This window comes from Anser cygnoides, chromosome 1 (assembly GCF_040182565.1).
Source record: "Anser cygnoides isolate HZ-2024a breed goose chromosome 1, Taihu_goose_T2T_genome, whole genome shotgun sequence".
NCBI classification, from domain to species: Eukaryota; Metazoa; Chordata; class Aves; order Anseriformes; family Anatidae; genus Anser; species Anser cygnoides.
Genome location: NC_089873.1, coordinates 151,410,223 through 151,422,142, shown reverse-complemented (window position 1 = coordinate 151,422,142; position 11,920 = coordinate 151,410,223). Strand labels below are relative to the sequence as shown.

The 11,920-nt window shown below is 39.5% G+C and overlaps 1 protein-coding gene across 1 annotated transcript in view; it reads right to left on the bottom strand.

Annotated features, from left to right (window-relative positions):
- Positions 1 to 939: 939 nt before the first annotated feature.
- NALF1 (NALCN channel auxiliary factor 1) overlaps positions 940 to 11,920 on the bottom strand; it is a 523,611-nt gene continuing 512,630 nt past the window's right edge. The window contains exon 3 of the mRNA XM_066990531.1: positions 940 to 3,255. Coding sequence (XP_066846632.1) covers positions 2,960 to 3,255 — 296 coding nt within the window. The 3' untranslated portion in view covers positions 940 to 2,959. The remainder of the gene's footprint in view (positions 3,256 to 11,920) is intronic.

The following is an 11,920-nucleotide window of genomic DNA, read 5'->3' as shown; positions in this document are numbered from 1 at the left end:
CCCAGATGCCACCAAGAGAAGCAGTATACCACACTGCTGGAGTGAAAATGGCAACATATACCCCACCAGCAGTCATCTCTACAACATGACTCTTTGTTTCAAAAATTAAAGAAACAAACCCCAAAAAAGATGACAGAGAAAAATTACAGATCATTGAACTGCAGGCACTGACTCCAGGTGGGAAGGGGAGGAATTTACTGCATCTTGTAAGTAATAATTGAAAGTCTGCAATTGCTTCCTGCTTCTTTTTGCCCAACATTAATTTGGCTACTTTATTCACGTAATGATGTTGTCACTGTTTTTCCTCATGTCTCTCATATTCTATGACACATGACTGAGTGTAGCCAAGCAGTCATATTTTTCACTGACACCGCTTGAAAACATTTTTATAGAAAAATTAGGATGAAGGATGAAGAAGAGCAGGAGAGAGGAAAGCAAATGCCCTAAAAATAGCTCTCTACATTAATTCACCATGAGGCAAAACAGAAATAATAACTCTTCTCCATGTGCCAATTCACTTGGGATGAATCCGACTTGCTAGTGTATTGGTACAGTATAAGAACAGATGATAATGATTAATCTTGTGAACAAAAATCTATGAGGAACATCACAGAAATGGATGTTGGATGGCCTTTGCACAGCAGAGGTAGATAAAGGTTATAACAAACTGTTTACTGACCATGTACACTTGAATTAAGAGGTCAGTTGAACAAGAGCTCACCTAGTAAGAGCTTTCTCAGTAATGTGACTCAGCTGTTTACAGTACCAGAGCACTGCCCAGTTATTGCTCCATCACTTTTCAATAATATCTCTATCCTTTCAAAAGTCTATATTCTACCATTAGTTAAGGCTTTTTCGTTTACATTTCTGCATTTTTCCCACTTTTTGCATCAATTCAATATAATTAATATATGTGTCTCTAACAGAAAATAGAATAACTGAAAAGCACCATCTTTTATTGAACAAAATATACCATATGGAAGGAAGGAAGAGGAGAAATTATAGAAACAAACCAGTGCTGAAGAATTTTGCATTAGCTGGTGCTTTTTGTTGTTGTATTTGCACAGATCTTTTTAGGTTCCTCAGTCCGGGTTATAATAAAACACTATCAGAACAAATACTTTTGAAAATATTTGAGCTTTTGCAGTTTAACGTGTGCATCTTGAACCGCTTAAGCAGCATGGTTATCTTCTCCCTTTTTTTTTTTTTTTCTCCAGAATTTAACAGACCATAAAGTGTATACAAAAACACATATTATGCACCAGTGATTAAATGTTCTTACAACATTAATATTTATCAAGGGGTATTTCATAGCTAGAAAGTAGATAACTATATTTTATTTCCTAAGAGAACATTTCCTATAATTTTCCTTCATCTCCCAGCTACACAGCAAACATCTCTAAAGTGCACTTCCTAAGTGTAGTTAGAGAATAGGAAGGAATGTAAAGTTTTTAAAAACAGCCCTTATTAACTTTTCCTTCCATTGATTCTACTGTAAACTCTAAAAAGCCTTTTTAAAAAGCAAACTCTCATACACTCAGCAGGTGAAATGTTCCCAAAAAAATAAAAATAAACAAATTAAAAGCCACTCCAAACAATGAAAAAGCAGAAGATTACAATCTTTTCTCTTGACTATTCATATCCTAGTATATCTTTATGGTTTTATTGCACATTTATGAAAATGGTTGTCCTACATATATAAACAAAATAGTTTATTTATCTGTGCTAACACATTCTTGTGCACCCTTGATAACTAGAGTAACTTTCAACAACATGTAGATTTTAGAAAAACAATGGAATTAAAACCAAAAATACTATGTGTTGTAGATGCCAAAATGCTTCTAGTGTAATTTTGTTGAGACAAAAATATTTGGATTTTGGAAGCTCTTTGCTCCCATTCCTTATGGAAAACTGCTGGTTATGTGACAGCAGGAAAACTCAAAACGTAATTCACAATGAATGCCAATCCTTCACCTCCAATATGAAGGCTTCCCAACTACTCAACTTGCTGAGCTTAACTGGTTTTACATAGCATGTCTAAAAGAGGCTGCTCCTGTTCAACTGACCAGTGAGAAAGGACTGGACTTCTTCAAAATGGGTATTGGAGCAACAGTTTGTTATATATTTTTTTACATTTTTAACTGTCCGATCTCACCTTGTAAGGAGAGCACTTATTTGTTCAGCTAAAAGGAACCCCCTTCATGCTCCTTTTGGGTTTGCTCAGTCAACTGGTTTGTGCAACAGTGGCAGAGGCACACTGGAATTGTGTACCCATTCATTGTGATTACACAAACAGAAGCAAGTGTATGTTCTGTAAGAGGAGATGGGGAAGGGAAAGGAGATGAATGGTTCCCATGGGTAAGAGGACAGTTAAATTTGTTTGTTTGATTTTTTTTGTCTTTTTGTCTTTTTTTTCATTTTTTAAAATTTTTATTTTATTTCGTTGTTCTTTTTGTTTTTTTTTTCTTTTTTTTTTTTTTTTTAAATTTAATTTTATTATTATTATTATCATTTTGTTGCTATGTCATGGAATCATAGCAGTCATTCCTCTAATAGAAACTGACAGGACATAAAAGACAGAACTATCAGATGAACACACACAATGACTAGAAATATATCGACAGAGAAAAGACTTAATTTAGCTTTGAGAAACCGTCCCAAAAATAAAATCCTGTATTAACAAGTGCAAAAAACAAACAAAAAAGAAACTCCAAACATTAAAACACAGTGTATAAAATGGTGTGAGAAATTTAAGTCACCATACAGCCTTTTAGTCAATAAAAAGCTGTGTTCTTGTGTCCTTGTTGTTTGGGTAGTGGCCCATTCTTTTCTTTTTACCCAAATGGTCATTCAAGAAGAGATCTGAAGGTAAAGCACTCAGTCATTGCTATTTCTGACTGTAGTCAATAGGGCCTCTTGTATTTCTATGATATAAGATGAATCCATTTTTTTGTTGTTTTTATTCCTCATTGGTTGAATTATCTTCCAAAGTTGCTATGCCTCCAAAGCCCAGTCCCGTTGAGTTCTGTGCTGCTGAGACTGTAAGTACTGTATGTAAGAGAATTAATACAAGAACACACAGTTTAAGTCTGCTGTTACACAGTCTTGATGCTGATGAAACTGTGAGCGATGTCCTGTGACATATTGTTGAGCCACTTGTTTTTATAGTCCCTTTGGATTGATGATCTGATAATAGTCCCCATCTGACATCACAGCATTCTGGTTCTGCATTGGTTGGATAGTTTTCATAGAGCCCTGTAGGGTAAACACAAGAAAAAAATAAGCATCAGACACAAAAAAAAGATGGCAGAAGTTGGCAGGTCAAAGGAACATTTGATAGCTTAGATACCTTAGCCTAAGCTATTGAATCCAGATCTTTCAGTTAGCTTCAGGCTCTCAAAATCTACTCTCTTCAGCTTCTCTCTCAAAAAGCTTACCATTTTGCATAATTAGGGATATGCATAGTTTAGGAAGCAGCATCACGTGATCACAGGAAGCAGTTTAGGAAGCAGCATCACATGATCACATGATCACAGGAAGCAGCATCACATGATCATTCAACAGGGAGCATAGTTGTAGGAAGAAATGAAGCTAAAAAACAGTCATTGAGTTCCTCAACAAAATATGACATTTGCATTCTTCCTTTTTGAGTGAATGAAGTAACAACTAATCAAACCAGACATTTTCACAAAAACAGAAAAGATCTTGAAATTATTGCTCCATCTGTGAGCACATACCAATAATATGGAATCAATCTATGAAAAGGTAGACATAAAATAAGAAATATTGGTATACTGACAACACTGACAGTATTGACTGTCAAACCACTAGAGATCCAACAGTTTCACAGGAAGAGCTTGCTTACCCTTCCTCAGCTGAGTTCTAGCTGGGAGGATCTCTTCAGTGTATCCCAGAGGTGAAAAAAAAAGCTTTTCTTACAGTGCAGTAATTGGATCTCCTGATATTTCTTACTGTAGAAGTAGGTAATTTCTGGCTTTGGAACTTTACTGAATTACTTAGCCTGATCTCATTACATATTTTTATAATGTTAGAGGAATTCTGTCTTTTCCAAATGACACAACTGTCTTTTTGGAAATTGTCAATGTTGTACATGTTACTGTATAGGACAATAACAAAACCAATGTTGTGTTTACTTCTCGTATATCTTCTTTACTGATAAACTAAAAGAAGCTAACTTAACCCATTTAACATATGGCCAAATACAAGAATGTCTAATATAATGGACAAAAAAACTTTTCTCCATTTAAACTGATGTTGGAATAGATTTTGTAGTAGCTACTTACTCTTGGGTGTTGTGAGGTTTTACTAAAATATAACCTGTGCTGAAATTTTGGGATGAAGATTTTGAAAGCAATTACTTAACTGCTATAATTTATAAACTACTTTTTGTAACAAGGATTACATTTTGTCTAAAGCATCACAACAATCACATTATTTTCAAAAAGCAAAGCCTACAAGCTTAGGCATAACTTTCTTAGATCCATAGTGCTTGAATTATGTGAATACCCTATAAAGAAAACCAGCACACCTTAAAATAATATAAAACTGAACTCTTTCATTCCTACTTCCATAATATGGATCTTAAATTCAACAAAAAAAATGCATTAGGTATGCTGAGCATGTTAAAATGCAGGTTAAACCTAGACTGGCACTTTTTATTCCATAACTGAATAATCCCCCAAAATGTCATATATGAATCCATATAAAGTTTCTTTTATTTTGGCTTCAATTAAGTTTATGAAGATGTAGAAATGAGAACAGTTCATTTGATGTCATATGAAGTCTGGGTTTACTCTGTAGGTGACCTGGTGTTCACCAGTGCAGAAGAGCTCATTAAAGAGGTTAAGACTGGAAGAAGCCTGGATTGCAGTGACCACACCCTGGTTGAGTTTGTGATCTTGAGGTATATGGGCCTGGCTAAGAGCATAGTCAAGACCCTGAAATTTCGCAAAGTGAACTTCCAGCTGTTCAAAGAATTAGTGGATGAGATCCCACGGCATACTGTCCTTAGGGACAGAGGATCTGATCAGAACTGGCAACTCTTTAAGGATATTTTTCTTAGAGCAGAGGAGCTCTCTATTCCCATATGTAACAAATCAAGCAGGGAAGGTAGGAAACCAGCATGGCTTAAAAAGGAACTGCTGGTCAAACTTAGGCAAAAGAAGGAAATGTACAGACAGTGGAAGCAGGGTCATGTGTCCTGGGAGGAGTACAAAATGCTGTCCAGATGTGCAGGGATGGGATCAGGAAAGCCAAGGCACTGACAGAGCTAAATTTGGCAAGGGATGCAAAGAATGACAAGAAGGGGGTCTGTAGGTACATTGGCCACAGAAGAAAGACTAAGGAGAGCTTGCCATCTCTGAAAAATGAAGATGGAGAACTGGTAACAACAGACATGGAGAAGGCAGAGGTACTTAACAACTACTTTGCCTTGGTCTTTACTGGCGGTTAGGTTTCTCACATCTCTCATGTCCCCAAACCTCTAGGTGGGGCTGGAGCAGCAGAGTCCCTCCCACAGTAAAAAGCAAGTTTGGGATTTTCTAACACAACTTAACAACTACAAGTCTATGGGACCTGATGACATGCATCCCAGGGTCCTGAGGGAATTGGCTGATGTAGTTGCCAAGCCACTCTCCACCATATTTGAAAAATCATGGCAGGCAGGTGAAGTCACTGGTGACTGGAAAAAAAGGAAACATCACTCCCACTTTAAAAAAGGGTAGAAAGGAAGACCTGGGGAACTACAGAGCAGTGAGCCTCACCTCTGTACCTGGGAAGATCATGTAATGGATCCTCCTGGAGGCAATGTTAAGGTACATGCAAGACATGGAGGTGATCCAAGGCAGCCAGCACGGTTTCACCAAGGGCAAATCCTGACCAATCTGGTGGCCTTCTTTGAGGGAATGGCTCATTCAGTTGACAAACGAAGATTGACAGATGTCATCTCCTTGGACTTCTGTAAGGCTTTTGACATGGTCCCACATGACATCCTAATCTCTAAACTGGAAAGATATGGATTTGAAGGGTGGACCATCCAGTGGATAAGGAATTGGCTTGATGGCTGCACCAAGAGAGTAGTGGTCAAACGTTCTGTGTCCAGATGGAGGCTGGTGAAAAGTGGAGTCCCTCAGGGGTCTGTCTTGGGACCAGTGCTTTTCAGTATCTTCATCAGTGACATAGATGATGGGATTGAGTGTACCCTCAGCAAATTTGCAGGTGAAACCAAACTGAGTGGTGCAGTTGATACCAAAGAAAGAAGAGATGCCATTCAAAGGGACCTGGACAGGCTGGAGAAGTGGGATCATGTGAACCTAATGAGATTCAACAAGTCCAAATGCGAGTTTCTGCACTTGGTCCAGGACAATCCTGGACAGGAGTACAGACTGGGAGAAGAACGCATCGAGAGCAGCCCTGCCAAGACTGACTTGGGGGTTCTAGTGGATAAAAGGCTCGACATGAGCCAGCAGTGTGTGCTTACAGCCCATAAGGCCAACTGCATCCTGGTCTGCATCAACAGAGGAGTAACCAGCAGGTCAAGAAAGCTGATTGTTCCCCTTTGCTCTGCCCTTGTGAGGTCCCACCTGGAGTACTGCATTCAGGTTTGGGGCCCCCAGGACAAGAAGGATGTGGACCTGTTGGAGTAAGTCCAGAGGGGAGCCACAAAGATGATCAGAGGGCTGGAGCACCTATGAAGAAAGGCTGGGAGAGCTGGGGATGTTCAGCCTGGAGAAGAGAAAGCTCTGGGGTGACTTCATTGCAGCCTTTCAGTACTTAAAGGGAGCTTTTAAAAAGAATGGAGAGGGACTCTTTACTCAAGTAGATAATGATAGGACAAGGGGAATGGTCTTAAACTAAAAGAAAATTAGATTAAATATTAGGAGGAAATTATTCGCTCAGAAGATGGTGAGGCACTGGAACAGGTTGCCCAGAGAGGTTGTGGATGCCCCATTCCTGGAGGTGTTCAAGGCCAGGTTGAATAGGGCCTTGGTCAGCCTGATCGAGTGAGTGGCATCCCTGCCCATGGCAGGGGGATTGGAACTAGTTGATCTTTAAGGTCTCTTCTAACCTGAACCATTCTATGATTCTGTGATTCCGTGATTCTAAGATTCTACGAAATAATGCTTTTTTTTTTTTACAAATTTGGAGTCAGACACATAAAGCAGGGTACCAGCCCTCAAAAATGATTCATTTTATTATTTATTAACACAACAATTAATGTGTTTAATGTTTTTAAAGAAATTCTCTTATATTTTGGAATTTGTCATCATTTATTGCAAATATCATAAAGCAATCTTATTGCTAGTGTCATATTTTCTGAGACCCATCCTTTGTTTTTTGTGTGCACAAGTTTGTTAATGTGGTAATGTACTGGAAGTACCTTGCAAAGTAAGTCATGATGTGATCTGTTCTGTTACTGCAGTAGCTCAAACTATTAGCAGTAATTGAAGAGACAGAGAATGCTTAATGCTTTGATTCCACTGAGGCTTGCTTACTGTTCCAACTGTATTTCCTGCCTTTCTTGTTATAGGAAAACTCAGACTTCCTTTGATATCAAAGCTTATATATAAAAGTTGACAATCAAAAACTATTTAAATAGTTCTTCTGCACTTACTGAATTATAAATAAATTGAAGGCAACTCCACAGTCAAAACTGCATTCAACTTGTTCCTTAATGTAAAATTAAATTTCCTCTTTATTTCAATTCAGCAATTGTATTTAGGCTTTGAATTTACAGTTACATATTTAATAATCAATTAAATGTAGAACCACTGTTCATGACAGTTGCTGAACATTTAGATAAATTCAGTCAGAGCTTTGGCACTGAAATAAGAAAGCTTCACCATTGTGCTTCACCACATAGTCTATTGTAGCCATTGTATCTATCTTGGCCTCTTGGAACTAACTACTCACTCTGCTTAGTAAGAAGGTTACAAACATCAGTCTTACCAGAAACCCTGGAAAGCTGGCAACTTTAACCTTGGAAGGTTACAGAGAAAAAGATCATTTTGTTCTTTTATGTGGATACAGAATTCAGGAAAAGAAATTAAAAAGATACCTTTATCCAACAAACCACCAAGACTCACCTTCTCCTCTTCTGCCTTTATAGTTCAATTTGCAGGCATCATTACTCTGTACTACTTGAGTGTTTGGTAATTATATTTCTGAGGTTAACCTTTCATTACTGGCTCAAAGCTTGCTTTAATTTTCACATTTCACTTAACATTCTCAGCTCTGGATCTCCATTCCCCAACTTTTCCCTGCACTTTTCTATATTCCACCAGCGGAAACCTTAGTCCATACGGAGGATTTTGGATTTTTATTTATTTTGATATCAAAGCATTTTCCATACAGACATACTATCACTCATGAAGGTCATATAAAAACAATCTCTTTGCTTTGTAACAGGATACTTTTATTCACGTACATATAATTTTAATGATCAGCATGCAGTTATATCTGTAGGAAGTGTGTGTTACTAATTTTGATGCAAGACTTAAGGCTACTCATTTGACTGAGATTATGTTAATGGAGACATAACTATAGATAAATCCTATGTATCCTGCTCAGATGAATCATACTGAAAGAAAAAGGAATGACAGCATAAGCATCATTCATTTTGTGCAGAAACAGCTTTGGTGGAAAAGAAGGAAAATTCAAGCATGTTCTTATGCTGGAATTGAAGTTATAAAGACTGTATCTATATAAACATGGTTCGTTATGCTAGATCACCAGCTAACTCAGAGAATGCCATGGTTTCTGCATGAGTACTTGCATTTCTTTAGCAGAGGAACCAGCATGCAAAAGAAGTTGTTTCATTTGCACATCTCACCCCAACACTGAGGATTTATCATGCTTGGAGCTGGAAATGTATCTGTGGCAGGTGGTCTTTCTTGGACCACTTCTTGGTTTATTTCATACAGAAAGAGCCATGGCATCATAGTATTCTGCATCTTCCAGACATCATCAAAAGAAATTGCTCTGACTGATATATTTCTTGTCACAAGTATTTTGGAAAGACTCAGAAACAAAACAGATTTTTGTTATATGTTCTTTTCCTCTTTTTCTTTCTATATTACTATAAACTATGGTCCTTTTAAATGTAGATTTCTGTTTCATTTTGAATGATATACCAAGCTTGTGCCTGAAGAAAAGAACATGAGCTAGAAGAATAAATCAGAGAGGTGGATGCAGTACACCAGAAGTTTTGAATGCTCCGATTTGCACAAAGTAAATAGTGTCTGCCAAGAATAATCCAGCCAGCAGTGACATCATTGCATCAGAGAATTCCAACATACTGCATGACATTTCTCGTTCTGAGGAATTATTTCTGAGATTTCAATATTAGCATTTTCCAACTACAAAAGGAAAGAGAACTCATTAGACATTTTTGACTAGATTTCATTGCTTGCTTAGATCTGATCTGGAAGCTAGATCGCTTTGATCCTATCCAGATGGTCCTCTCAATTTCCAAATTTCTGTGTCTGTGACACATTATGATGCTTCTGTTCAGATATATATTTAAAAACCCTTCATATTATAAAAAGCAATAAATTTAAATGTAAAGCATAGCTTAAAGATAAATAAATTATACTTTAGTCAAAAAGAATCTAAACCTGTCCTCTTTTAGTTTAAATCCATTACTCCTTGTCCTGTCACTACACTCCCTGTTAAAATGTCCCTCTCCAGCTTTCCTATAGAACCCCTTTAGGTACTGGAAGACTGCTATAAGGTCTCCCCAGAACCTTCTTTTCTCCAGGCTGAACAACCCCAACTCCATCAGCCTCTCTTCATAGAAGAGGTGTTCCAGCACTCTGATCATCCTCTTGGCCCTCTGCTCCACTCACTCTACTAAGTCCATGTCCTTCTTGTCCTGGAGGCTCAGAGATGAATGCATCACTCCAGGTGGTGTCTCACGAGAACAGAACAGAGCGGGAGAATCACCTCCCTTAACCTGTTGACCATGCTTGCTTTGATTCAGCCCACGATACAGTTGTCTTTCTGGGCTGCAGGTGCACATTGTTGGCTCATGTTGAGCTTCTCATCAACCAACACCCCCAGGTCCTTCTCAGAGCTGCTCTCAATTCATCCTTTGCCCAGCCTGTATTTGTGCTTGGGATTGCCCCAGCCCAGGTGCAGGACCTTGCATTTGGCCTTATTGAACTTCATGAGGTTCACACAGGCCCACTTCTCAAGCTTGTCTGTGTCCCTCTGGATGGCGCCCCTTCCCTCCACCATGTCAAACAAACCACTCAGCTTGGTGTTATTGGTAAATTTGTTGAGGGTGCACTCCATCCCACTGTCCATGTCACCGACAAAGATGTTAAACAGCACCTGTCCCAGTACCAACCCATGAGGAATTCCACTTGTTACTGATCTCCATTTGGACATTGAGCCATTGGCTGCAACTCTTTGAGTGCAACCATCCAGCCAGTTCCTGACCCACTGAGGTGTCCATACTTCACATCTTTCCAATTTAGAGACAAGGATATGCAGGGCAGTGTCAAAAGCTTTGCACAAGTCCAGGCTGATGATGTCAGTTGCTCTTCCCCTACCCAGCAATGCTGTAACCACATTGTAGAAGGCCATCAGATTTGTCAGGCACAATTCATTCTTAATAAAGCCTTGCTGGCTGTCAGCAATCACTTCTCTATTTTCCATGTGCCTTAGTACAGTTTCCAGGAGGACCTACTCCATGATCTTGCTGGGCACAGAGGTGAGATCCACTGGCCTGTAGTTCCCTAAGCCTTCATTTTTTCCCTTTTTAAAAATGAGCTTGATGTTTCCCCTCTACCTGAACTGCCACAACTGCTCAAATATGATGGACAGTGGCTTAGCAACCTCACCCAAGAGTTCCCTCAGGACCCATGGATGCATCTAATTAGGTCCCATGGACTTTTGCATCTCCAGGTTCCTTAGATGTTTTCATAGCTGACCTTCTCCTACAGTGGGCTGTTCTTCATTCCCCCAGTCTCTGCTTTTGCCTTCTGGTGCTTGGTTTACATGTCTGAAGCTCTTGCTGGTGAAGACTGAGGCAAAATAGTTGTAGAGTAACTGAACCTTCTCCATATCCCAGGTAACTAGGTCTCCCATTTCCTTCTGGAAAGGGACCACAATTGCCCCAGTCTTCCTTTCATCACTGATGTACCTATTGAGGCCTTTCTTGTTGCCTTGATGTCCCTGGACAAATTTAATTCGATTAGGCTTCAGCTTTCCAACCTGATCCCTGGCTGCTCAGCAAATTTCTCTGTATTCTTCTCAGGCTCTCTATCCTTGCTTCCACTGTCTGTAGGTCTCCTTTCTCTGTCTGAGTTTGGCCAGGAGCTCCTTTTTCATCCATGCAGGTCTCCTGGATTTTTTGTCTGACTTCCTCTTTGTTGGGATTTATCACTCCTGAGCTTGGAGGAGATGGTCCTTGAATATTAACCAGCTTTCTTGGGCCCCTTTCCCTCCAGGGCTTTATCCCACCGTGCCTACATCCTTCTATTCCAACACTCCAGTCATGGGAGCCATCCCACCACATCTCCGTAATGCCAATGAGGTCATAGCCCTGCAGGTGTGCATACATCTCTAACTCCTCTTGTTTATTTCCCATGCTACATGAGTCAGCATAGAGACACTTAAGTTGGGCCCCTGATGAAACTGAGTTACTGGCTGGTGTGGCTGGACTTCCTTTGTGCTGCTCTTCAGGTGCTTTCCTGCTGATCCTTCTCCAGGCTCTGAGTACCTATCACTGACACTGGTGTCAAAGTGGGAGGAGCGGGACTGACTGAAGTTCCCCTCCCCTGGCAACACTAGTTTAAAGCCCTCCTCACTAGCTTGGCAATTCTATGACTGAAGACGCTATTCTGCTTCTCTGATAGGTGGACCCCATCAGTCCCCAGCAGACCAGGTTGGAGTT